The sequence below is a fragment of the Camelina sativa genome, chromosome 11, assembly GCF_030686135.1.
Source record: "Camelina sativa cultivar CO46 ecotype springtype chromosome 11, ASM3068613v1".
In the NCBI taxonomy this organism is placed as follows: domain Eukaryota; kingdom Viridiplantae; phylum Streptophyta; class Magnoliopsida; order Brassicales; family Brassicaceae; genus Camelina; species Camelina sativa.
This window is the reverse complement of record NC_141890.1, coordinates 9,794,112-9,820,606: the sequence shown is the minus strand read 5'-3', so window position 1 is coordinate 9,820,606 and position 26,495 is coordinate 9,794,112. Positions and strand designations below refer to the sequence as shown.

General features: G+C 35.7%; 3 protein-coding genes and 2 pseudogenes across 5 annotated transcripts; all 5 read left to right on the top strand.

The window, feature by feature from the left end:
• Positions 1-1,631: 1,631 nt before the first annotated feature.
• Positions 1,632-3,652, top strand: LOC104722778 (flavonoid 3'-monooxygenase CYP75B137). The gene has a single exon (XM_010441003.3). The coding sequence runs from the start codon at positions 1,841-1,843 to the stop codon at positions 3,419-3,421; it is 1,581 nt and encodes a 526-aa protein (XP_010439305.2). The 5' UTR covers positions 1,632-1,840; the 3' UTR covers positions 3,422-3,652.
• A 1,901-nt stretch (positions 3,653-5,553) lies between these two features.
• Positions 5,554-6,589, top strand: LOC147933806 (LOB domain-containing protein 32 pseudogene; annotated as a pseudogene). Its single transcript, XR_015570669.1, has 2 exons — positions 5,554-5,623; positions 5,921-6,589. The product of XR_015570669.1 is annotated as an LOB domain-containing protein 32 pseudogene (transcript).
• A 2,281-nt stretch (positions 6,590-8,870) lies between these two features.
• LOC147933805 (LOB domain-containing protein 32 pseudogene) lies at positions 8,871-10,018 on the top strand (annotated as a pseudogene). Its single transcript, XR_015570498.1, has 2 exons — positions 8,871-8,941; positions 9,239-10,018. The product of XR_015570498.1 is annotated as an LOB domain-containing protein 32 pseudogene (transcript).
• An 8,292-nt stretch (positions 10,019-18,310) lies between these two features.
• On the top strand, positions 18,311-20,199 carry LOC104722777 (uncharacterized). Its single transcript, XM_087471320.1, has 4 exons — positions 18,311-18,487; positions 18,790-19,329; positions 19,423-19,578; positions 19,666-20,199. Exons 2-4 carry the CDS (start codon positions 19,129-19,131, stop codon positions 20,014-20,016), a joined length of 708 nt encoding a protein of 235 aa, XP_087327446.1. The 5' UTR covers positions 18,311-18,487; positions 18,790-19,128; the 3' UTR covers positions 20,017-20,199.
• A 1,962-nt stretch (positions 20,200-22,161) lies between these two features.
• Positions 22,162-25,126, top strand: LOC104722776 (uncharacterized). Its single transcript, XM_010441001.2, has 4 exons — positions 22,162-23,060; positions 23,174-23,434; positions 23,518-24,408; positions 24,487-25,126. Exons 1-4 carry the CDS (start codon positions 22,631-22,633, stop codon positions 24,969-24,971), a joined length of 2,067 nt encoding a protein of 688 aa, XP_010439303.2. The 5' UTR covers positions 22,162-22,630; the 3' UTR covers positions 24,972-25,126.
• The last annotated feature ends 1,369 nt before the right edge of the window (positions 25,127-26,495 follow it).

Below are 26,495 nucleotides of genomic sequence, written 5' to 3'. Positions count from 1 at the left end.
CTATATTAAGTAAAGACAAAATTAGACCGCTAACAAAATCGAATCAAATCTTAATAAACAGCGGATATTACGAAAACTCAAATGGTACCAAACCAAATCCGAACCATTACTAGAAAATGAAATGAAACGCCGACTTCTAATTCATACCACAACAATATATATACTGCAAAGTTGATTGCATGGTGCATTGTCGTGTGCTTGTGTTGTTTTTGATCACGTCAAGTATTAGATAATTCGATCAGTTTGCTTCATACAGTTGTAATTTAAAAATAGTTTTTGTGTTGGAATGAAATTGAGCTAGATCCGGTGGACTAGCTAGCCGCCGGTCTTCCGTCTTCACAAGTATCAACAATCGAGGCAAGAACATAAAACAACAATAAAAACACCTGGACAAAAGAGTTCCAAAATATTGAAAAGTCTTGTTTTTTTTTTTTTTTTTTTTTTTGATGTAACTTTAAAAAAAAAATCTAAAAGTAAATATAAATTCAGCGCACAGACAACAAAATCAGTCAAATTCAACCTAAGACTACTACTATTGTTTAATCAGCGCACAGACAATCCTATTGACAAGTCCCAAGTGTAGTGTTGTGTTACAGACTTACAGTGTTAGAGTACACTTTTCTAGCGGCTGCGTTTGGATTCATTCCATCACGTGCATATGTGCTTTGTCTCATTGTCTCTCTTTGAAGAATTGAATGAGACTTCAACACTGGGGGCGACTTGGGTCAAGGTTGGCGTTGTATTTTTATCTAACTTCTCAGATTCTTTTTGTCCGAATAATAACGTTATCACTTATCACAGATATATGATAGGGTAGTATTAGTATTATTTTAGCTCTTAAATTCGATCTATATTTTTGAACTTATGAAATTTAAATTTTGGTGACTAGAAGATATAATTTCATCTGATGTTACGAAACTTTAAGGGAATAAAACGTCTAGTATACTATTTTCTGCATGTTTTTAGTAACTGTAAGTTTGTAAACTTACCACTTTCAACGCCGTCTCAAAACCCTAAGAAAGAAATTTCATAAAACCTGATCTTGTAGTATAATATTGGAAGAAGAAAATAATGTTATCATGCTTTCTAAGCCTACAGTATAAATGTCCACAATCCCTTGCAGTTCTATCTTCACCACTACACATCAGAAAAACTCCAGACTAATAATCAAAACACAGTGACATCTTTCTCTCTTAACACAAAAATGGGAACGGCGTCATCTAAGTCTAACATCAACCTCTCGCTGATCCTCAACACGGAGGAACCTTAAGATAGGTTTGGCTCTTCTACGTTCGGTTGGTCGTGGTTTGTATTTTCTATGTAAGATTTGTGTATAGATAATTATGACATCTGCATGTCGCAAATTAAGTTCTCAATTGGAGGGGTCAATATCTTAGATATTTTTTTTTTTTTTTGGTCAAAAATCAATATCTTAGATCTTGGATCTGATTATTTAAGACAAATTTACATTACTAATATATTATTATACTAATTAAAATGGATATTAGAAGTCTTAAATGAATGTATTTTCAAACTCTTGTCAAAGAATACAAATGAAACAAACTTTCTTTTATTTGAGAAGAAACGAATAAGAAAATGAAACGGGTACAAAACAACAAACAAGATGGGGTCAATATATTTAATTAGCTTACCCATTTTTAAGTAAAAGTGGCTTCAACCTCCAACTCTTGTAGTTATAAATCTCTAACAAAAATAAATAAACAAGAATGCAATCATTATCTCCGAGCCTACATAAATGTCCACACTCCCGTGTTCACCAAAAGCAACACAAAACTTCTAAACAATTAAACCAGAGTGAGATCTTTCTCAGAAAAAAAAAATGGGAACGACGTCATCTAAGTCTAACATCACTCTCTCGCAGATTCTCAACACAGAGGTTCCGTATAGCTACGTGATGCTCGCTGTCGCTGCTCTCTTGGCCGTTGTTTGCTACCTCTGGAATAAGGGGATGTCCAAATCTAAGAACAGACCACCGTTGCCTCCAGGACCTTGGCCACTTCCGATCGTTGGAAACCTCCCATTCATAAATTCTGACGTCCTCCACACGCAATTCCAAGCCCTAACCCTAAAACACGGCCCTCTCATGAAACTCCACCTCGGATCCAAACTCGCAATCGTTGTATCTTCCCCGGACATGGCTCGCGAGGTTCTCAAAACCCACGACATCACTTTTGCCAACCACGATCTCCCTGAAGTTGGAAAGATCAACACTTACGGTGGAGAAGATATCCTCCGGTCTCCTTACGGCACCCATTGGAGGAGACTCCGTAAGCTCTGCGCCATGAAGTTGTTCACTACGCCGACAATGGAAGCTTCTTACTCCATTCGGCGAGAAGAAACCAGACAGACCGTCGTTTACATGTCGCAAATGGCCTGCGACGGATCTCCGGTCAACCTCGGTGAGCAAATTTTCCTTTCCATCTTCAACGTCGTGACACGAATGATGTGGGGGGCTACTATTGAAGGAGACGAGAGAGCAAGCTTAGGAAACGAGCTCAAAGCCCTAATCTCTGATATCTCCGACATCGAAGGGATTCAAAACTATTCTGATTTATTCCCTTTGTTATCAAGATTCGATTTCCAGGGATTGGTTAAGCAGATGAAAGTCCATGTGAAGAAGCTCGATCTCTTTTTCGAACGAGTTATGGAGAGTCATGTCAAGATGGTGGGGAAGATGAGTGAAGAAGAAGAAGATTTCTTACAATACTTGCTTAGAGTTAAAGACGATGATAAGAAAGCTCCTCTCTCCATGACTCATGTCAAGTCTCTCCTCATGGATATGGTTCTTGGTGGAGTGGACACATCGGTTAATGCATCAGAATTCGCCATGGCAGAGGTCGTAAGAAGACCAGAAGTTTTAAACAAGATCAGACAAGAACTGGATCAAGTTGTTGGCAGGGAGAATATCGTTGAAGAATCACATTTACCTAAGTTTCCTTACCTACAAGCAGTTATGAAAGAGACTCTTAGGCTTCACCCTACGCTTCCTTTTCTTGTTCCTCACAGAAACAGCGAAACCGCGGTGGTTGCGGGATACACAGTGCCTAAAGACTCCAAGATATTCGTCAACGTTTGGGCGATTCAAAGAGATCCTAAGCAGTGGGATGAACCAAACGAGTTTAAACCGGAGAGATTTTTGGATAGCTCACTTGATTTCAATGGGGCTGATTTCAAGTACTTGCCTTTTGGATCTGGGAGGAGGAGTTGCGTGGCGGTTAACATGGCCGAGAGACTTGTTCTGTTCAACATTGCGTCACTTCTTCACTCTTTTGATTGGGAAGCTCCCAAAGGACAGAAGTTTGAGGTTGAAGAGAAGTTTGGGCTTGTTTTTAAGTTGAAGTCTCCACTTGTGGCTATTCCTGTTCCAAGGTTGTCTGATCCGAAACTCTACACCGCTTAAGTAGTAAGATGGGAAGTTTGTGGTTTGGGGAAGTTCAAAGTTGAGTCATGTGTTCTTGTCTTTTTGGTTGGAGTTTTCATGTTTCGTGAAAGGGTAAAGTGTTAAGTCACTTATCTGATCATATTTAAATGTAATAAAGTGTTCTTACTACAACAATGTTTTGTTTTGTATCCAAATAGTTTGATACCATAAGCTATAGAATGGTATATAATTACATTTGGCAGTTTCAAATTCTTGAGGCAACTAATAGTAAACGTAGCAAATGGCGTTAAATTACATCAAAAGATAAAATGAAAAATAATTAGCACTCATTTTTATTTAAAGAAATTAAAAAAAGAGGCTTCACTTAAAAATCATTGGGGTGCAAATATTTCTATCAGTTATATTAATTGGTACAAAATTTAACTTTAGTTTTTTCAAGTGACACAAGTTAATATCAATTCCAATAAGCGATGAATATTTATGATCATATATATTGTATCCACTTCCATACATTTTGACTAACATTAATGTTTATGATCTCTCGATGCTTCTATTTTAATATGTAACGAAAGTATAAATTTTGTTGTTCGAAAAAAGATGGGAACTATACCTCTTCATGACTTGAGTTAAACAAAGGTCGAGTTGACATTCTATGATCATAAGATCAAACATCCAGATATAATCCCATGATCATTATGAAAAAAAGTAGCACAAAATGTAAATACATAATTTTTTTCTTTCAAAACTAACGATGATCCTGCTACCATACTAAATTTTTTAGAAGGTTGTTTTGTCTCTATTGTTTCTTGTTTTTTCCTCTGTTTTTCTACATCTGCTTTCTTGAATTATTCAGACGATTAAAAAAACTAACGATGATCGAAAAGAAGAACCATAACAAATTAGTCTTAGAAATTGCCAATTGCTTTTGTAGTTTTTTTTTCACCAATCATTTTTGAATTAAATATTCAATATGTAAATCTAAATTTTTAGTTAATATATGACGGCATAGAGTGTAACTCTAAATTGTTTATCAAATAATGGCGTATTAGAGTTATCCAACTTGACAAATGATGAATCTAACTCGGTTATACTTGAAGATAAAAAAATTATATATATATTTTTTGTGTGATTCAAGTAATTTAAAACTATTATTTTAAAGTTTCTCCCAAAATAAAACAAAATTTATTGTATATATATATATATATAAATATATGATAAAATCTCCTATATTATAAAAGATTTTTTTACACGAGCTTGTACTCAAAGAATGTAACTCTATAAAATCGTTAAATTCATTTAATTTGTCGATATGACTTTATGAAAATGAGACAATTACTCATTACTCATTATAATATACTATCTTCGTTTTATATTGCTTGTCATTCTATAAAGTTGCATTGTAAACACAAAAAGACAACTAAAAAACAGAGTGAGTATAGAAAAAATAAGTTAACACTTTCTCAACGTTTTTTTAATATTACCATATAGAGTAAATTAGGCATATGATAAAGTTTTGTTTAGTGTTAAAAATTACATTAATGTAACTTATATTTTTCCGAATAATTTTGGATAAATTAGTTTTTTTGTAAATGTTAGTATAATTGCTAAGAACAATATATTCATATTAGTAATTTTACCTTTGAGTAATAGATAAATAAACATAATATAAATATTTATTATTTCAATACTATCTATTAAAACACTAATCCGTGTGCAGACGCAAATAGTATTATAGAAAACATTTATCGATCGATTGATAAACTAAAATTGCATTCATTTTTATTGTTTTTAGAATGTGACTCAAAAGGATAAATGATCAAATTTGTGTGCGATAGACAAACTAATAATATAACATCTTATGTTGATACTACATACAAAAAAAATTACAATACATTTTAAGGGGATATAAATAAATATAATTAATGCATGAAAATTTGACCAACAATTATAATGCATGGAAAATATGATATTATCTTGCCAAAAACAAAAGTATGCAGTCAAATGTAACAATAATGGTAGATAGTAATTGCAATATAAATAAGTCAAACGTTCGATATTTGACTTATTTATTGGATATTACTATATTATCTTAAATTAGTGATTTAACTAGCCATCTTAAGGCTATAAAACTATGACAAATTTATCATTATAGGCATCCTTCGAATTTACAATACTCTCAGTTTTTTAGTGATATAAGATCTTTTAACATTTTCAATCGAGGTATTACGTGATCTCGGTTTATATACTAATTTATTTTATAATTCACATGATATTAATATGTTTATAGGAATTTTTGGAAAACATTTGATCTCTCAAGTTAGGTAGATTTTATGTAGATATTTGCTCACTACAACTAACAAGTGATCATTAAATATTTTTGTAGTATTAATATGGGAGATTCGATTTTCATTTGTGTAAATATTTCAAGAACCAAGATTTTTTTCATCATTTTTAATATATATCAAATCTACATATATAGTATTGATGATTTATTTTTCATTTAATTTTCTTATTTAGGGGATAAGGGAGTAAACCAAACAAAAATAAATGAATTCCAACCGTTGTGCTATTTGTAGGGTCTTAAAACAAATTTGTGACCCAAATTGCATATACAAAGCATATTTTCCATCGAACAATACACGATTTAAAGATGTTAATCAAATCTTTGGAGCTGAAAACGTTGCAAATATCCTCAACAGTCTTGAATCTGAAGACCAACGTAAGATTGCTGCCAACTCTTTGTGCTATGCGGCTGAGGCTCGTAGACGTGATCCCTTTCCTGGAATTCTTGGGATGGTACAACACCATGAGAGTATTCTTAATGATGTTGAACAAGATATCAAATTTGCAGAGAATGAGCTTAAAACAAATGTGGGACCTGATCAAGTGCCAAAATATTTTGATATTCCAATTCAAGATGGTTTTCTCACTACATCAACTTCTTTGAATTCTTGTATTGAGGAAATAAAGAGGCTAACCACAGTGCAAAAAATCAACATATGCAACTCTTGAAGAGAGAAGATCGAAAGATGGGTGATGGTCATAGAGTTAATGATGCATCAACATCTGTGGGACCATCTGTAACTTTACCTAAGAAGCATGAGTAATAATACTCAACAGATATTTCTGTTACCTGAAAACTAAAACCAACAATAATTTCAGTCATATGTCTTATTTTTTTTTTTTTCTTTGAACTCCATATCCCATAATAATGTTGTATCATTTTCCTTTATTTATCACCATTTCTTCAAAAATCTATGTAATTTGTTTAATAAATATCTATGTTGTTTGGTTAATCCTCTGTGTTTCCTATTTACTTCCACTAGATAATATTGAGAAAATACATATTAACATCTTTTAAATAAACCAAATACTAGATTTGTTGCTAAAACACATGAAATAATAGTTGTTAAAAAATAAGAATGAGATCTTAAATGGGTAAGGATGGATACATTTGTATATATATGTATATTACAATTATAAATAATTTAATTTGGAGAACAATTCATTTTCTTCTAGGTAATCTTGTGATTTTAAATGATAAGTTATTATAAGATAAAAAAATAAAACTAAGAACCTAAGAAATGCATGTTTTTAGTTTACTCAAGCAAAGATTACCCAAGTTAAAATTCGGTATAAAATCTAGTATTGATCTTGGGATGGATAGAATATATATTTCTATTGAAATAGATTTAAGAATGATAATCTTAATTTCTATGGTGGTACAAAGAAGTATAGTACTTGATCAAACATATTTGTCTATGAGCTCATGTGAGGGTTCCGTATCACAAGAAAAATGAGTATTTTTAAAGAAAAAAAACTTAGTCCTCTTTTAATGAAAAGATATATATATTAATTATCATCACTTCAACTTTTCTCAATTGGTTTTATTTGATTAATGGCTTAAGAAATTATTTAGGTTCATTTTGGTAGTGTATACCCTTTCTCACTTGTATTATTTATTTTGGTAATGTTTTAACAATAACTATCTAAACTTTCTTACAAACTACTCTCTTGAGACCTTAGACTCGATATAAAGATGGGAAATCTTTTGACCATTGGATCAAGAGTATACAAATTTCTACACAAGGTTTGACGTTGAATTTCCGGAGAGCACAATTTCTTAAAACATTATTGATTCAAAACTTATTCGAGATTCCAAAATATTGTAGAAAAAGTTGTCCATCGTGGTCTCGTGCGTTGCGGAAAAAAAATCTATAATGTGGATGCAAATCCATATGTTATAAATTTGACTGTTATGAAACAAATTGCATCATAGAAATATTGGAATCATTGTAAATCTAAAATTTTAGTTAATCTATGACGGCATAGAGTGTAACTTTAAATTGTTGATCAAATAATGCCGTTTTAGAGTTATCCAACTTGACCAATGATAGATCTAAATCGGTTATACTTGAAGATAAAAAAAATTATATATTTTTTTATGTGTGATTCAAGTAATTTAAAACTATCATTTTAAAGTTTCTCCCAAAATAAAACAAAATTTGTTTATTATATATATATATATTAATATATGATAAAGTCTCCTATATTATAAAAGATTTTTTACATGAGCTTGTACTCAAAGAATGTAACTCTATAAAATCGTTAAATTCATTTAATTTGTCGATATGACTTTATGAAAATGAGAAAATTACTCATTACTCATTATAATATACTATCTTCGTTTTATATTGCTTGTCATTCTATAAAGTTTGTAAACACAAAACGACAAATAAAAAACAGAGTTAGTATAGAAAAAATAAGTTAACACTTTCTCAACGTTTTTTTAATTTACCATTTAGAGTAAATTAGGGCTATGATAAAGTTTTGTTTAGTGTTAAAACTTACATTAATGTAACTTATATTTTTCCGAATAATTTTGGATAAATTACTTCTTTTTTAAAATGTTAGTATAATTGCTAAGAACAATATATTCATATTAGTAATTTTACCTTTGAGTAATAGATAAATAAACATAATATAAATATTTATTATTTCAATACTATCTATTAAAACACAAATCCGTGCGCAGACGCAAATAGTATTATAGAAAACATTTATCGATCGATTGATAAACTAAAATTGCATTCATTTTTATTGTTTTTAGAATGTGACTCAAAAGGATAAATGATCAAATTTTGGTGCGATAGACAAACTAATAATATAACATCTTATGTTGATACTACATACAAAAAAAATTACAATACATTTTAAGGGGATATAAATACATATAATTAATGCATGAAAATTTGACCAACAATTATAATGCATGGAAAATATGATATTATCTTGCCAAAAACAAAAGTATGCAGTCAAATGTAACAATAATGGTAGATAGTAATTGCAATATAAATAAGTCAAACGTTTGATATTTGACTTATTTATTGGATATTACTATATTATCTTAAATTAGTGATTTAACTAGCCATCTTAAGGCTATAAAACTATGTCAAATTTATCATTATAGGCATCCTTCAAATTTACAATACTCTCAGTTTTTTAGTGATATAAGATCTTTTAACATTTTCAATCGAGGTATTACGTGATCTCGGTTTATCTACTAATTTATTTTATAATTCACGTGATATTAATATGTTTATAGGAATTTTTGGAAAACATTTGATCTCTCAAGTTAGGTAGATTTTATGTAGATATTTGCTCACTACAACTAACAAGTGATGATTAAATATTTTTGTAGTATTAATATGGGAGATTCGATTTTCATTTGTGTAAATATTTCAAGAACCAAGATTTTTTTCATCATTTTTAATATATATCAAATCTACATATATAGTATTGATGATTTATTTTTCATTTAATTTTCTTATTTAGGGGATAAGGGAGTAAACCAAACAAAAAGAAATGAATTCCAGCCGTTGTGCTATTTGTAGGGTCTTAAAACAAATTTGTGACCCAAATTGCATATACAAAGCATATTTTCCATCGAACGATACAAGATTTAAAGATGTTAATCAAATCATTGGAGCTGAAAACATTGCAAATATCCTCAACAGCCTTGAATCTGAAGACCAACATAAGATTGCTGCCAACTCTTTGTGCTATGCGGCTGATGCTCGTAGACGTGATCCCGTTTCAGGAATTCTTGGGATGGTACAACACCATGAGAGTATTCTTAATGATGTTGAACAAGATATCAAATTTGCAGAGAATGAGCTTAAAACAAATGTGGGACCTGATCAAGTGCCAAAATATTTTGATATTCCAATTCAAGATGGTTTTCTCACTACATCAACTTCTTTGAATTCTTATATTGAGGAAATAAAGAGGCTAACCACAGTTGCAAAAAATCAACATATGCAACTCTTGAAGAGAGAAGATCAAAAGATGGATGATGGTAAGATAATTAATGATGCATCAACATCTGCGGGACCATCTGCAACTTTACCTAAGAAGCATCAGTAATAATACTCAACAGATATTTCTGTTACCTAAAAACTAAAACCAACAATAATTTCAGTCATATGTTTTTTTATTTTTTCTTTCTTTGAACTCCATATCCCATAATAATGTTGTATCATTTTCCTTTATTTATCACCATTTCTTCATAAATCTATGTAATTTGTTTAATAAATATCTATGTTGTTTGGTTAATCCTCGGTGTTTCCTATTTACTTCCACTAGATAATATTCAGAAAATACATATTAACATCTTTTAAATAAACCAAATACTAGATTTGTTTCTAAAACACATGAAATAATAGTTGTTAAAAAATAAGAATGAGATCTTAAATGGGTAAGGATGGATACATTTGTATATATATATGTAGATTACAATTATAAATAATTTAATTTGGAGAACAATTCATTTTCTTCTAGGTAATCTTGTGATTTTAAATGATAAGTTATTATAAGATAAAAATAAAACTAAGAACCTAAGAAATGCAAGTTCTTAGTTTACTCAAGCAAAGATTACCCAAGTTAAAATTCGGTATAAAATCTAGTATTGATCTTGGGATGGATAAAATATATTCTTTTATTGAAATAGATTTAAGAATGATAATTTTAATTTCTATGTGGTACAAAGAAGTATAGTACTTGATCAAACATATTTGTCTATGAGCTCATGTGAGGGTTCCGTATCACAAGAAAAATGAGTCTTTTTAAAGAAAAAAAAGATATATATATTAATTAACATCACTTCAACTTTTCTCAATTGGTTTTATTTGATTAATGGCTTAAGAAATTATTTTGGTTCATTTTGTTAGTGTTTAGTCTTTCTCACTTGTATTATTTGTTTTGGTAATGTTCTAACAATAACTAGCTAAACTTTTTTACAAACTACTACCTTAAACTCGATATAAAGATGGGAAGTCTTTTGACCATTGGATCAAGAGTATACAAACTTCTACAAAAGCTTTGGCGTTAAATTTTTGAAGAACACAATTTCTTAAACATTATTGATACAAAACTTACTGGAGATTCCAATATACTCTAGGCAAAGTTGTCCATTGTAACATCGGTGTTCCGGAATTATATTTTGAATTTTGTTGAATAAATCGAAGAAGTGGGTTTTAATTAATTTCGTTTTAATTATCGATTTAATTAAATCTTGGTTTAATTAGATTAAACCCACATCTTTGATTTATTCAACACAATTCAAAATATAATTCCGGAACACCAATATACTCAGGGTGGCAGAGGAGATGGGGCTTCTCCTGGTACCGAGATCTCGAGGGTGAGACGGTATTGCTCGAAGATGGGGGGTCTGAGAGTGAGATCGGTATGGCTTGAAGGTTGCGACCTAAGAGCGGATGAGTTGGGGGTAAAAGGGTCAAAGACGTGGGGATAAGCATTGTAACCATATGTGTATTTAGGAGATTGATGGGGGTTCAATCTCAGGTTTTTGGTTGAGACCGGATGCGGATCTCGGGGTTGATGGGGGTTCAATCTCGGGGGAGGAGTTTATGTGTGTTGATCGAGAGGTTCAGATTTATGCTGGTCAGGTGGGAACCTGAGGGTGTGGCCGATGTGCTTACTGGTGTTGCTGGAGGTCCAGCGGGTGCGGTGAGTGTGGCAACAGATTTTGCTCAGACTGAGATGACAGAATTGCGGATTTACTGACAATGTTGTAGAGAGGATTTAAAAAGATGATTAGTTCTTATTGAATCTTGATGTGGAATGGATTAAGGGATTATGCAGTTCTGGAAATGGAAAGTTTCTAAAAATAGGAGGTTTTTAAATATGGAAAGTGTTAAGGGAGTTAGATCTTTGCTATTTTTCGAAAGTGTATGGAAACTATCTTGAGGTGTGGGGATGTTTCCTGTGTGACCTGGTGGTGGTCATGGCGGTTTTTGGGAAGGAGTATATGGTGGTTAGTATGACATTGTGATGTTTTACGCGGACCACGGGAGGTAATTCTGGTCGTAAAATGCTTGGAGACGTCAATATTCTAGGAGTTAATATTCTAGGAGATATCGGCAGTTTCGTGGGGCGTTTCTTCTCAGTCGCGGATTGAGACCAGCGGGTGTTCTGGGATCCATTGCGGTGTCATCTGAGATTGGATCGTGCTGAAATTTTTTGGAAAGCTTCGGGACGTCTGGACCTAGCTTTTCACCAGAGAGATTTGATAGTTAACGGTTGATTTTAATTTTAGGGTTTCGCCTTTGAGACTGTTCTTTTCTGGTATTTCTGTCTAGTTTGCTTCAAGGTTGTTTTTGGTTGTGTTACTTGTTGTAGGACGTTTCTGGACTGTTTCAGATGCAAGGAGAGTCTCTCCTGGTTATATTTGTTGTTAAAATCAGCTTGTTAAGGTGAGTGTGTGACCATGAGCTTATCTGAGCGATTGGGTTGTATGACTTATTTTGTGTGATGATGTGTAGGTGTGATGAATGTGTTATTGGATGTTCTATTCAATGGCTGGTTTGTTATGTTTTATTTGTAGTTGTACTCTTGATTTGCTTGTGTGTATAGCTCGTAGATGGGAGGATCGTCTCACTGAGTATTTCTGGTAATACTCACGCATCTCATTGTGTTTGTAGTGCAGGTAATGAATGTTAGTTAGGTTTATATGTTTCCGTTGTGCATGTTGATGGTTGGTTTATGTTAATTGGATTTGTAGATGTTGTTTTATTGTTTGAATTGTAATTAAATATTACGTGATATTTAATTATATTATTATTATTAAAAAAACGGGTCGGGTTATTTCATCCATTGTGATCTCGTGCGCTGCGGAAAAAAAAATCTATAATGCGCATGCAAATCCATAGGTTATAAATTTGACTGTTGCGACACAAATTGCATCATAGAAATAATGAAATCATTGTTCGAAAAAGTTATTTATCGCCTATTTTGCAGGTAATATATCATCATTCAATACAATATAATTAAATCAACATGTTTAATAATAACATAATCTATAAAATAAAGTCAATATAAAATTTTCTGACAGGACAAATATGTTCAGCTTATCAATATACTTTAAATTTTATATCTATACATATTTTTTGCATAGTTTTTTTCATTTGATGCTCTCCTAAGTGTATGCAAGTTGATACCTGTAACATCCGCGAACCAGAAATTCAATTTCTGTAGTGCCGATCGACACCAACCGTGGTTGGTCAAATCGGTTCGATTTCAATTCTCTGGTTTGCGTGGCTGGTTTAGAGAAGCCCTAAACTCGAGTTTATAAGGGAAACTCGACGACTTCCACTTCCTTTAGCAATTTCTGCACATCTAAGAGAGAAAGAAGAGAGAACAAAGTCTCTGTGAGAGTTCTTGAGGTTTTGGTGGATTCTCTGTCTCTGAAATGTGAGTTTTCTTCTGGAGGGTGTGGATCCAAGGCTAGGAACGTGGTGGGAAGCTTGTGGTGGTGTAGTTTTGTCGTGTGTTTGTGAGATCTCATTGTTTTGGCTAAGATGAGTGGATGACCATGGCTTATCTAAGCTAAGATCTTTGTTTATGTGATTTTGTGTGTTGTGTGGTTGTTCTTTTGGTTGTTTATGAGTTTTTCGTAGCTCCTAAGGCTTGGATTCGTTCTTGGGATCGTGTGGGACGAAAAGGGGAAGCTTGAAGGCGAGATTCGCAGGTTCTGTTCGAAGGAAATCGCTGCTCGGCATCGGTGTCGGTTGACACCAACGCGAGGACGACTAGGGGACTTAGCGAGCGTCGGTCGACACCATGTGGAGGTGTCGGTCAACACCGTTAGGGTTTTGGAAGTGTCGAGTAGGTGTCGGTCGATATCTTCGGATGTCGGTCGACACCCTTCTGACAGTAACCGATTTATGTTGTGTTGCTTTGTGCATGTTCCTGGTTTGTTTTATTATTGTTGTTTGTGGCATGAGAGATCTTATTGCTTGTGTGTATAGCCCAGTAGATGGAATGATTGCCTCACTAAGTATTTCTGGTAATACTTACGCCTCTCTTTTGTGTTGTGGCGCAGGTAAATGCAAAGTGTGATCGTTGGATCAAGGCGATGAAGAGGGGGATATTCTAGAAGCTCGGTTGTTTGCTATGTGTCTTTGTTAGGATGCTAGAGTGGAACTTAGTGGTCTAGAACGAATGTTAGAATTGTCCTACTGTTGCGGTGGTGAGGGAGAGTCAACATTCGGGAGATGGTTTCACAATCATCGGACGACTGAGGAGACGACCGGAGCAACCATAGGCTAGAGTTACTTTCAAGGCTGGGGGATCAGGGGCCAATTTGGAAAGGAACCTGATTGAGATATCAGAGAATCTTGTGGTGTCTAACAGATATGGTCAGTTAGAGGAGTCTATGGAAACTGTTACCATACGGGAAGATACTGCTCCTTGTGATGGGAATATGGAAAATGTTGATGTTGTGAATCAGTCAAAGATTGAGAAGATTGTTGCAAAAGGGATTGGTGTGCCTTTGGAGAAACGGACTATTGGGCCATATGGAGGGATCAAAAAATATACAGGCCATGTGTAATAAGCCCATTGGGACTATTGGTTCTAAAGTGGCCAATGGGCCTAAGTTAAGACACAATCAAGCGAATCGACCCACGCTTGGTCAGGTGTTTGGTCCATCTCGAGATGTGACTGATTTATCTACATCGAGGAAACGCCTCCGTGTGGAGAACTTAAGAGGCGGTCGACTGAAGGAGATTTCGTAAGTGGCGTTGTCCAGGATGGCCCGATGGAGAATGGTTTGTCGACTAAGGATCAGACTACAGAGAGTGAGCAGCAGAAACTTGTTTTGCAGCGCAAACCGCCAGAGAAAGTGGCGGATATGGCTACTGCATAATTTTTTCCCCGGTGGTTTGGAGCTTAAATTGGGTCGTAATGGTGAATGCATTGTTTTGGAATTTCCGTGGGGCAAATAAACCCAACTTCCGCAGAGCAATTAGGTATATGTTGAAGAAATTGAGTACAAATATCTTAGCTGTTTTTGAGACGCATGTTGGTGGAAAGAATGCGGATCATATTTGTCATGGGATAGGTTTCGATAACTAGTTTAAGGTTTATGCCAATGGTCAGAATGGGGGGGGGTCACTGGCTGTTTTGGTTGGTCCACTGATTATTGGGGGTGATTTTAATACCATTCTAAGGCTTGATGAGAGAACAAGGGGTAATGGGCAGTTGTCCTTTGATTCTCTGGCTTTTCGGGAGTTGTGTAGTGAACTCTCATTGATTGATATGGGGTTTAAGGGCAATAGATTTACCTGGAAGAGAGGTCGGGAGGAACAAACTTTTGTTGCTAAACTATTGCATAGGGTCTTATGTTATGCTCATGCTCGATTAAAATGGCAAGAGGCTAATGTGTCACATTTGCCGTTTTTATCATTGGACCATGCCCTTTTATATGTTCAGTTGTGCTCCGAGGGAAGAGGAGATCCAAGAAGGAGACATTTTTGTTTTGAAGCAGTATGGTTGACACATGAGAGTTTTAAAGAGCTGTTATCACAATCGTGGAGAGTTGATATTAGTATGCCAGAGGCTTTGCAGGTATTGCAGGGGAAACTGAAGAAGTGGAATAGGGAGATTTTTGGTGAAATTTAACAACGCAAGGAGCGATTACTCTCAGAAGTTAAAGTGAACTAGAGGTGAGACAGGATGATGTTCTATTGTTGCAGGAGGAGGCTCTTGACAAAGTGGTAGAGGTAGTTCTTGAGCAGCAAGAATTGGTCTTGTTCCAGAAAGCTCAGGAAAAATGGATTGTGTTGAAGGATAGAAATACTCAATACTTTCATACTTCTACTATTATTAGATGCAGGAGAAATAGAATTGAAAGCCTTAAGAATGATGATGGGCAATGGCTGACAAATGAGGTGGATCTTGAGCAGCTGGCTGTAGCGTATTATAAATGGTTATATTCCATGGATGATGTGGATCAAGAGGTAGAACAGCTTCCAATGGTGGGGTTTGCCAGGCTTTCTTGTGCAGATTTAGTTGTGTTGAATAGACCGTTTACTGCTTCAGAAGTGGAGAGAGCACTTTGAAGCATGGGGCAGTTTAGATCTCTAGGACATGATGGTTTTCATCCTAGTTTTTACCAACACTGCTAGGATATTTTGGGAAGTTCAGTGATCAAGTTTGTGTTGGGAATCTTTGAATCAAAAATTCTGCCCAGTGAAACGAATAATGCGCTAGTAAAGTTGATAGCCAAGGTGTTAAGTGATGAGAGTTGGATCCAATCAACTTGCGACCTTGGGAAGTATTTGGGTATGCCTATTTTAGAGAAGAGAATCAACAAAGAAACTTTTGGGGAAGTTGTTGAACGGGTTAACTCAAGCCTGTCTGGTTGGAAAGGTCGGTTTCTCAGCCTTGCAGGGCAACTGACTCTTACAAAAGCAGTCATGTTTTCAATACCAGTCTATACTATGAGCATAATTAGTTTACCAGCATCAACGTTGGACAGTTTGTACCGTATTTCAAGGTCTTTCATGTGGGGGAGCACCACAGAGAAGAGAAAGCTGCATCTCGTTACTTGGGATCGGGTTTGCATGCCTAAAATGGAGGGTGGACTAGGTATTCGGTCTGCAAGGTGTATGAACAAGGCTCTGCTGGCTAAAGTAGGTTGGCGAGTGATACATAAAAAGAGTAGTCCGTGGGCCAGAGGCTTGCGACATAAATATAGGGTAGGGGAGGTTACAGATCAACGTTGGTTGAAAGTGAAGAGCAGTTGGTCCTTGATTTGGCGGAGTGTTGGGTTGGGATTGAGGGAAGTGGTCATGCCAGGATTGGGATGGGTGCCTGGTGATGGGAAGACCATCAAATTTTGGCAAGATAAATGGTTAGGTAACCGGCCATTGATTGACATGGCAACAAGTGAGTTATCGTTTGGTGAAGTGGATGTATGTGCTCGGGATGTATGGCAAAATGGTGGGGGCTGAGATATTAACCGGATGGGAGCAGTCATATCTACAAACACCCAGTTAGAACTTGGTGCAGTGGTTCTGGATATCGTCGTTGAGGCTATAGATAGACTCTCTTAGAGAGAAATGGCTGATGGTGATTTTACAGTAAAATCTGATTATGCTTTTTTAACACGGAAGACATGCCTTGTGTTTGGATGGGAAGACTATTTGAACGTGTTTGGAAGGTCATTGCACCGGAGGGGGTCCGATGTTTTCTTTCGTTGGTTGTACATCAACTGATAATGACAGAGGTTGAGCGGCAACGTAGGCATTTTAGTGATTCGGGTTTGTGTAGGGTATGCAAGAGTGGTGAGGAGACGATTATTCATGTCCTCAGGGACTGCCCTGCAATGGCAGGAGTGTGGTGTTGCCTAGTTCCACAAAGGAAACTACGGTTTTTTTTTTGCTAGTTCTTTGTTGTAATGGATCTATGGGAATCTGGGGGAAGGAGGAGAGGTCAATGGTAGTCTGTGAGCAATAGGGTTTGCAATGGCGGTATGGTGGGAGGGTGGGGATGGAAATGGCGGTGTGGCAATATCTTTGATTTGATGGTAATTGTAGGAACTGGGTGTGGTTGATCAAAGATTTGGCTAAGGAGGTGGCCACTGCTCAGGTGAATTATCGGGTCCGAGCCACTGGGGTGGCTATAGAGGAGCGTCTGATTAGGTGGACACCACCTAGCAATGGTTGGATCAAACTTAATATGGATGGCGCGTCTTATGGGAACTCGGATTTAGCCGCTGCTAATGGTGTACTGCGGGATGAGGAGGGCAATTGGCGAGGGGGGTTTGCTTTACACATTGGCATCTGTTCAGCACCACCAGGCCCGACTTAAAGCTAGGGCGAGAGGGGCGGTGGCCATGGGACAAAATTTTTTTTCAAAAAACCTTAAACATTTGGGGTCCAAAAAAATAAAAATAAAAATTCTATAATGAAAAAGGTCCAAAAAAGACTATACGCCTAGGGACAAAAAAAATTCTGAGACGGGACTGAGCACCACTAGCATAGTTGTGGGGAGTCTATTATGGTTTGTGTATAACATGGGAGCGAGGGTGTATGCGTCTCGAGTTGGAGATAAACTCGAAGATGGTTGTTGGTTTCTTGAAGACAGAGATTAAGGATTCGTGTCCCTTATCTTTCCTAATACGGCTGTGCTATGTCTTTTTTTGTATGGACTGAATAGTCTGTATCTCTCATGTGTATAAAAAGACTAACCGTCTTGCAAACGGGTTAACTAACTATACATTTTCTCTTCCGTTAAGTTTTCATTTATTTGATGCCTCAGCCGGTAGTTGTTAATCATTTTGTTTTGCATGATATCGATGGAACAACATATATGTACGTGGGTGTAATTTTATTTCTAATTGAATAAATTGAGGGTGGTTGCATTTGGCCGCCCTCTCTCTCCCCCCCACCCAAAAAAAAAGTTGATACCAAAAAAAATAAAGTATATGGGCTAGGTAAAAAATTCTCAAACAAATATCTTAGGTGGAAAACCCAAACGTCGTCCGTTTTATCATAACCCAAAATTAGGAGCTAAATGGGCTAGGCTCATATTTTTTTTAACCTCATGCGAAACGATGTCGTATCACATAGCGTCCTGAGAGAAACTGAAACGTCATCGTTTCCTGTCCCGGTCCGGCGTCTCCATCGCCGTCTTCTTCTTCTTTACCTCTCTCTGTCTGATTTCGCTTGGCTTTGAGCTTTGTGAGCTACTTCTGATTCCGCCCATCTCGCAGCTGAGGTTAGTTTTGATTCAATTCAATCTACAGTTCATGGTTCGTTGTGTTGTGCCTCGAATTGAATTTGTTTCTAGGTTTAGGATTAAAAGAGTTTCTAGGGTTTAGAGCTCTCTCATCTTAGAGGAAACGAAACTCAAGGTTTATACGAATCTATTGTTGGGTCTCTCTCAATACCAATACCAGTCTATGAAATGAGTAATCTTGTTCATCATCGTCAACGTTTACTCTGTAATTAGTGTTAGTTCCGAGTAAAGTTTGAGGTTTTTTACTTCATCTAGTCCTAAATTTGTTGTTCTTTATGTAGATATGAAGAAGAAGATGATAGCTATTGGTTTTGAGGGTTCAGCTAGTGACATTAGACGGTACAATCTTAGCGAATCCACGGCATACTTACATAACACTGCCTGGTCATGGTTTCCTTCCTAGAGAGACTGCACATCATCATCTTGACCATGTTCTTCCTTTAGTCAAATCAGCTCTTGAGACTTCTCAAGTAACTCCTGAAGAAATTGATTGTATTTGTTATACGAAAGGTCCTGGGATGGGAGCGCCGTTGCAGGTCTCAGCCATTGTTGTTAGGGTGTTGTCATAGCTTTGGAAAAAGCCAATTGTTGCTGTGAATCATTGTGTGGCTCACATTGAGATGGGGAGAGTAGTTACTGGTTCTGTTGATCCTATTGTTCTGTATGTGAGTGGTGGGAACACTCAGGTGATTGCTTATAGTGAAGGTAGGTACCGGATTTTTGGTGAGACCATTGATATTGCTGTTGGTAATTGTTTGGATCGGTTTGCTAGAGTTTTGAAGCTTTCTAATGATCCAAGCCCTGGTTATAACATCGAACAGGTAGATTTTAGTTTCATTAGAGAGTGTAATGTCATCTCTGTTCTATAAAGATTAGAGAACAATGTTAACTCGGTTGTTATTTGTTTTCACTAGCTTGCGAAGAAAGGAGAGAACTTTATTGATCTTCCGTATGCTGTTAAAGGTATGGATGTATCTTTCAGTGGAATCTTGAGTTATATTGAAACTACTGCAGAGGAGAAGCTCAAAAATAACGAGTGCACACCAGCAGACTTGTGCTACTCCCTTCAAGTAAGGCTATCACTTGTTCTTAAATGTTATATCTTTGCCACATGAATGCAAAGTTTTGGACTTTTAAGAGTAATTTGAACGTTGCAGGAAACTGTGTTTGCGATGTTGGTTGAGATCACGGAAAGAGCGATGGCTCATTGTGATAAGAAAGATGTTTTGATAGTTGGCGGTGTTGGGTGTAACGAGCGTTTGCAGGACATGATGAGGACTATGTGCTCTGAACGTGACGGTAAGCTATTTGCAACGGATGATCGTTACTGTATTGACAATGGAGCGATGATTGCTTACACGGGTCTACTTGCGTTTGTTAACGGTATTGAAACGCCGATCCAAGACTCTACTTTTACACAGCGGTTTCGCACAGACGAAGTTCATGCGGTATGGCGAGAGAAAGAAGATTTGGTGCTTGGGGATGATAAGAACGTTCCTGCTATTTGATTCGGTGCCCATTTGTTCATTTTGAGATTGAATCTCTCTGTACTCGATAAATTGTTTTTTTGATAAGTAGTTAAAGATTAAATGTGTTTTATTAGTCAAATTATATGATTGTTTTTCTTTTGATTTGACTAGTTTCGTGATGGGTGTAATAACGCTTTCAAATTTCAAAGTGAGCTTTGTAAATTTTTTGTGTTGCATTTCGATATACGTTTGCTTTCTGTTTTATACTTTTTGTTGCTCAAAAGTCGACAATTCTACCGATAATGGTGGAGGGATTAGTGCATTAGTCTTCCTTAGTCATACAAAATCAACTGTGAAGATAAACGGCACTACCAAAAGTAAGAACTGTTTTTTTAATGTATAACGTAAGGCCGTAAGGGAATGGTTAATTCAATCGATGGACACTTTTATGGAAATGTGTCACTACGTACTGAAACGAAAACTGGAGAAAAAAATATAGTCACTGAACCTTCTAGAGAGATTAGAGTTCTAGATCAAATCACACATAAACGTGTACTTAGATATACTATTATACAACAAAACTAAAACTACAAAAAAGTAGTTTAGAATATTCAAAAGTTAATAAAAAATAAAAATACATCATATAGATTCAAACAAGACTAGTGATAAAAAAAGAGATTGGAAAAAGGAAAAAATGACAAAAGTAGTAGTAAAACAATCAAGTAAAGGTCAAAGTAATTAAAGAAGAGATAAAGCATCTCAAAAGTCTTCTTTCCTCCATCTTCAAATGCCAACAAATAAAAGACAAATGGTTTTTGAGATAATATTTTTCTTTCTCTGAGAGATTTGGTATACAAATGACTTGTTGATGGAAATTTTGATATCGAAATTCTTAAACTATAATACGATTCTGATAATACGATTATTTGGAAGAAGAAAAAAAACTAAAATAATAATGATCTACAATTTCATCCACATCAAAATTACCGGAGAAAAAAAAGAAGAGAAAGTAAAGTAGTAATGTGGTTCATGACTTCATGTATTCAAGACCTGAAAATAGCCGTTGATAAGGTTTTATGCTTTCACACTGCACGCAGATCGTCGTCAAATCTTAGCCCAAATAGTCTCGTTTTCTGGTACTTTTAGATTACTTCACTTACTTGTTTTTGTTATTATTTTCACCAATTTCATTCATTATTAATTTGTCGGTCACACAGTAGAAAATTGGAAATTACTAGTTGCCTAGGAATAATAGTACATGTAGTTTAATTGTGTACCAATCAAAGAGTGACAAAGAGCATGTACATACCTAAGATATCTAACGAGATGAATGTTTTGAGACCACATTGGATTCTTATAAAGTTATAATAGTCAAACTGTCCATGTTCCACTAAATTCAAGTTAGGTTTTAAATACATGTTCTATCAACAAATAGTATTTCTATAACTAATCATCTTATAAAGCGCATATTTAGATCAATTTACCTATATAATATAGTCCACAACTAATTAGAAGAAGAAAAAAAGAGTTAGTGGAATGATTGTCCCTAAATCTCGATACTATCATTGACTTTTATAGGCGTATACTATATACTATATAGTAAATCAACTAAATCAGTCTAATCATATTAGAACATTATAAGAAATATATAGATCTAAACAAAACATTCTTTAATCAACCATACCCAACCAAAAATCTACTCGTTCATATTTGGATACGCGTATATGTCAATATGTGTGTATGTGTATGCACGAGTAAACAGTTGCACGTGGCATGTGCAGCGAAGGCCAAGGAGTGATGAGACAAAGAAGAAACTGATGATCCAAGTTTCAAAATGATTCCAAAAGTTGTGAACTATAAGCCAAACAAAGTGCCAATCGCCAAAACATGAACTTTAACTACACTTGATAGATCGTTTTCTCACATTAAAGCCACTCTACATTTTTCCCATTTTATTACAAAGGCACGTATATATGTTTGATTAATACGCTGACAATAATTTTTCTATCTATTTCTGTCTACAAATTACAAAACGGTTAACCAAAAAGCACATTTTTGAATTAAATCAAAACATGTGATATATAGATATATACTAAAAATGTTGCAAAAAATGTGTCTAAATCATAATTAAGCCAATGCAAAGGAAGTGATATAAACCCAAATATCTCGAGCAAATAGACATAAATAAACAAAACACCTAATTACATCACATCCCCACTTACAAATGTGAACATTAACTGTTAAAAATCACCAAAAAAGTCATCAAGATTCAAGAATATGGCTTTCCTTTTCAAAAAGCAGTACACGTCTCCGTCTCACACAGACAGTGTATTCAATGCATTGTGTTGTCTTCCTACTTGACACCAGCTCAGCCTCTGTTCTTCTTCTTCTTCTTCTTCTTCTTTCTCTTCGGATCCAAAACCAGAAAATTCTGCAGAATAACTTTTTATTCACAAGAGTGGAAAGATAGAATTTTCCAAATCCGAGAAACAAACACAAAATATCTTGTCTTCGTTTTACAAAAAAATAGATCCAAAATCCAAAACAAAACAGAGTACTCTGCTCTATAAATTTCGTTCCTTTATTACTCTGCTCTATAAAACAGAGTACTCTGCTTTTATTAATGAGTTAAAGATCAGTAGTAAAGACAAGAATGGCTGCCGTAAGTGTCACGTTACTTGTTCTTCTCTCAATGTTTCTTTCAACTCCACAAAGTGTTCAAGGAAACGCAGAGCTAAAAGCTTTAATGGAGCTCAAATCGTCGCTTGACCCTGAGAACAAGCTTCTCCGATCATGGACGTTTAACGGCGACCCATGCGACGGATCTTTCGAAGGAATCGCCTGTAACCAGCATCTGAAAGTTGCAAACATATCTTTACAAGGGAAACGTTTGACCGGAAAATTGTCTCCGGCAGTTGCAGAGCTCAAATGTTTATCAGGTCTTTACTTGCATTACAATAGTCTCTCCGGAGAGATACCTCAAGAGATCACAAATCTCACTGAATTATCAGATCTTTATCTCAATGTTAATAACTTCTCCGGCGAGATTCCGGCAGCGATCGGCTCCATGACTGGCTTGCAAGGTTAGCATCTTACTATACCGGTAGATTCCACAGAGCTGAATTACCTTAAACCACACTTCACCGACATATCATCTTGTTTGATTTTGAATGGTTTTGCTATTCTTTTGTCGCAGTTATGGATCTTTGCTGCAACAGCTTAACAGGGAAGATACCAAATAACATTGGATCTTTGAAGAAACTAAACGTGTTGTCTCTGCAACACAACAAACTAACCGGAGAGGTTCCTTGGAGTTTGGGGAACTTGAGTATGTTAAGCAGGCTTGATTTGAGCTTCAACAGTTTGTTAGGTCTAATCCCAAAAACCCTAGCCAACATTCCTCAGTTGGATACTCTTGACTTGCGCAACAATACTCTCTCTGGCTTTGTTCCTCCTGGTGAGTTATGATGATTCTCGAAATGTCTTTGTATAAGCTTTATCTCTCTGCTTCTTGACTGATTTATTTTAAACTTGTGAAAGGTCTCAAGAAGTTGTCGGGGAGATTTCAGTTTGAGAACAACACTGGATTATGTGGTATAGATTTCCCTTCTTTGAGAGCTTGTTCTGCTTTCAATGAAGCAAATATCGAATTCAAGCAGCCTCCGGGTGAAACAGACACTGATAAGACATCTCTTCATAACATCTCTGAGTCCGTATATCTCCAGAAGCATTGCAACCAAACACATTGCCACAAATCCTCATCAAAACTCCCACAAGTTGCGTTGATATCAAGCGTGATCACCGTCTCTATAACATTGATTGGTGCCGCTATATTAACCTTCTTTCGATACAGAAGAAGGAAGCAAAAGATTAGTAACACACCTGAGTTTTCCGAGGGAAGACTCAGCACAGATCAGCAAAAAGATCTCCGTGCATCGCCTCTCGTGAGTCTTGCCTACACCAAAGAATGGGATCCGCTAGGTGATAGCAGAAACGGAGCTGAGTTCTCACAACAAGAGCCTCATCTCTTTGTTGTTAATAGTAGCTTCAGGTTTAACTTAGAAGACATTGAATCTGCAACACAGTGTTTCTCAGAAGCTAACCTAATGAGTAGAAACAGCTTCACCTCAGTGTTCAAAGGAGTCCTGAGAGATGGTTCTCCGGTAGCTATCAGAAGCATCAACATAAGCAGTTGCAAGAACGAAGAAGTCGAATTCATGAACGGTCTAAAGCTTTTATCTTCGCTGTCACACGAAAACCTAGTGAAGCTACGCGGATTCTGCTGTTCTAGAGGCAGAGGAGAGTGTTTCCTCATCTATGATTTTGCTTCAAAAGGAAAGCTTTCGAACTTTCTTGATTTACAAGAAAAAGAAACCAATCAAATTCTTGCTTGGCCTGCAAGAATCTCCATCATGAAAGGGATTGCAAAAGGTTAAATCTTTTGATCACTTCTTTGTGTTTGTTTCAGGAAACAAAAATGTATATCTAACACACAAAAATCTCTTACAGGTATTGCTTACTTACATGGAAGTGATCAACAAAAGAAGCATACAACAATTCATCGAAACATCTCAGTCGAAAAAATCCTACTCGATGAGCAACTCAACCCACTAATAGCTGATTCAGGTTTACACAACCTTCTAGCAGATGATATGGTCTTCTCAGCACTCAAAACAAGTGCAGCAATGGGATACTTAGCACCAGAATACGTCACAACCGGAAAATTCACCGAGAAAACCGACGTTTTCGCCTTTGGAGTCATCATACTCCAGATAATCTCTGGCAAACTCATGCTTACAACTTCACTGAGACTTGCAGCTGAAGATGGAGAAGTCAACGGTTTCATTGATGAATATCTCCGTGGAGAGTTTGATAAACAAGAGGCGGTTGCAATGGCGAGGATTGGGATAAGCTGTACACAAGAGATTCCAAACAATAGGCCTAATATGGAGACATTGCTTCAGGAGATAAACTATATGATAAAGAGTGAATGAGTCTGTTTTTTTAGTTAGTAGTAACTTTGTTTGAAACTTTCCAAGTATGATTCTCCGGTTAAGTAGTATCACACCAATTTGGTTTTGTTTCTTTCCAGCAAGAACCGGGTCGGTTTAAATTGAGTTTATGTATATAAATAAGATTTAACACAAAACATAAACATACAACTTGAATCATTTGGCCAATGAACGTGTGTAGAAAATGCTAATTAATTACCACAATTTACCGGGAGGTTTTCTCTTAACCAGTCGGTTTTCTTGAACCGGACTATAGAAACGATGTCGGTTAAATCGGCGAGGAGGAGAAGACTGAAGTTTTCTACCGCCTTCGTCACCAACACCGTTGCCGGAATATGGCGAGTGAGTTAAAAGAGTAATTTGAAGAAGAAGGATCTAGGAACTCATGGAGTACTTACTCACTATCGTATTATATGTTCTCTTTGGCTTATTTACTTTTTTTTTTCTTCCCGGAATTGGTGAATTACTTTGTAGAGTAAAATTAAAAATGATTTTTTTTTTTTTCAGGGAGAAAGGTTGTTCCTTTTCGATTCACAATCAGATTCAGAGGTTACATTGCAGACGCAGACCATCAAAAGTATGTATGTTGCATTCATGACTAATTTCTCAGTGATATTGCAATTTCACTGTTCAGTGTAAAGAAGAATAGAATGTTTTTGTGTGTGTATTCATCGAGGCTTATACAAAGTATATATACAGCATAGGTAAACCCTAACCTAAAGATTGCTGACCAAGCAACAACTATACAAGTCGATAACTATGTGTCGGTAAAATATCCTTTGCTGAATCTGAGCAATTAGCAGGTTTGTTTTCTTAGTTGGTCTTTGTGTTGGAAAGCTTTGTGATTTGAAAATTTAAAGCTTCATCCCGTATATAAGTTTTCTCGTTTTTTGGATTGTAGGGGAAGGTAAGGAGTTTATATCTTTGAGTTTGAAAACTATCCGGACATGTATGTATGCTTGTACTGTTTTGATCAGTTAGCTTCATGTGTCATGGTTTCTGTTTATTGAGGAGCCTACAGCTGAGCAACACGCTTCAAGCTTCTTCGAGAAAATAGGTATGTAATCCTCTAGTCTGAATATTTAGTTGCTTTCTTTTTGTTGGTTATATAAGTTTCTGGTTTTTATAGGTTTTTTACACCACTTCCTTATAATATGAGTAACGTACATGATATGAAGTGAGTTGCGGAGATTGTTTAAGCAGTTTGTGGAAAGTAAATTCCTTAGAGAGAGGAACTCTGGGCTACAAGAAAGGTTGGTTCTTTTGTGGTTTCCTTCGCTTTTAAAAATTTATAGTTCTTTTGAGAGTTTTCGTAGTGATTGACTTTATTCTGGTTGCAGAAGTTACTTGGTAAAGAGTCCATCAGACAGTCGAAACAACAAGTCGGGCTCAAGAGCATGATGGTTTCTAGCATCAAACTATCTACTGATGGGCAGGTAGGTATGGTAGTCTTCCTCTCTATTTAATATGCTCCTGTGCATGCTTTTGTAGGAAAGCATACTCTAT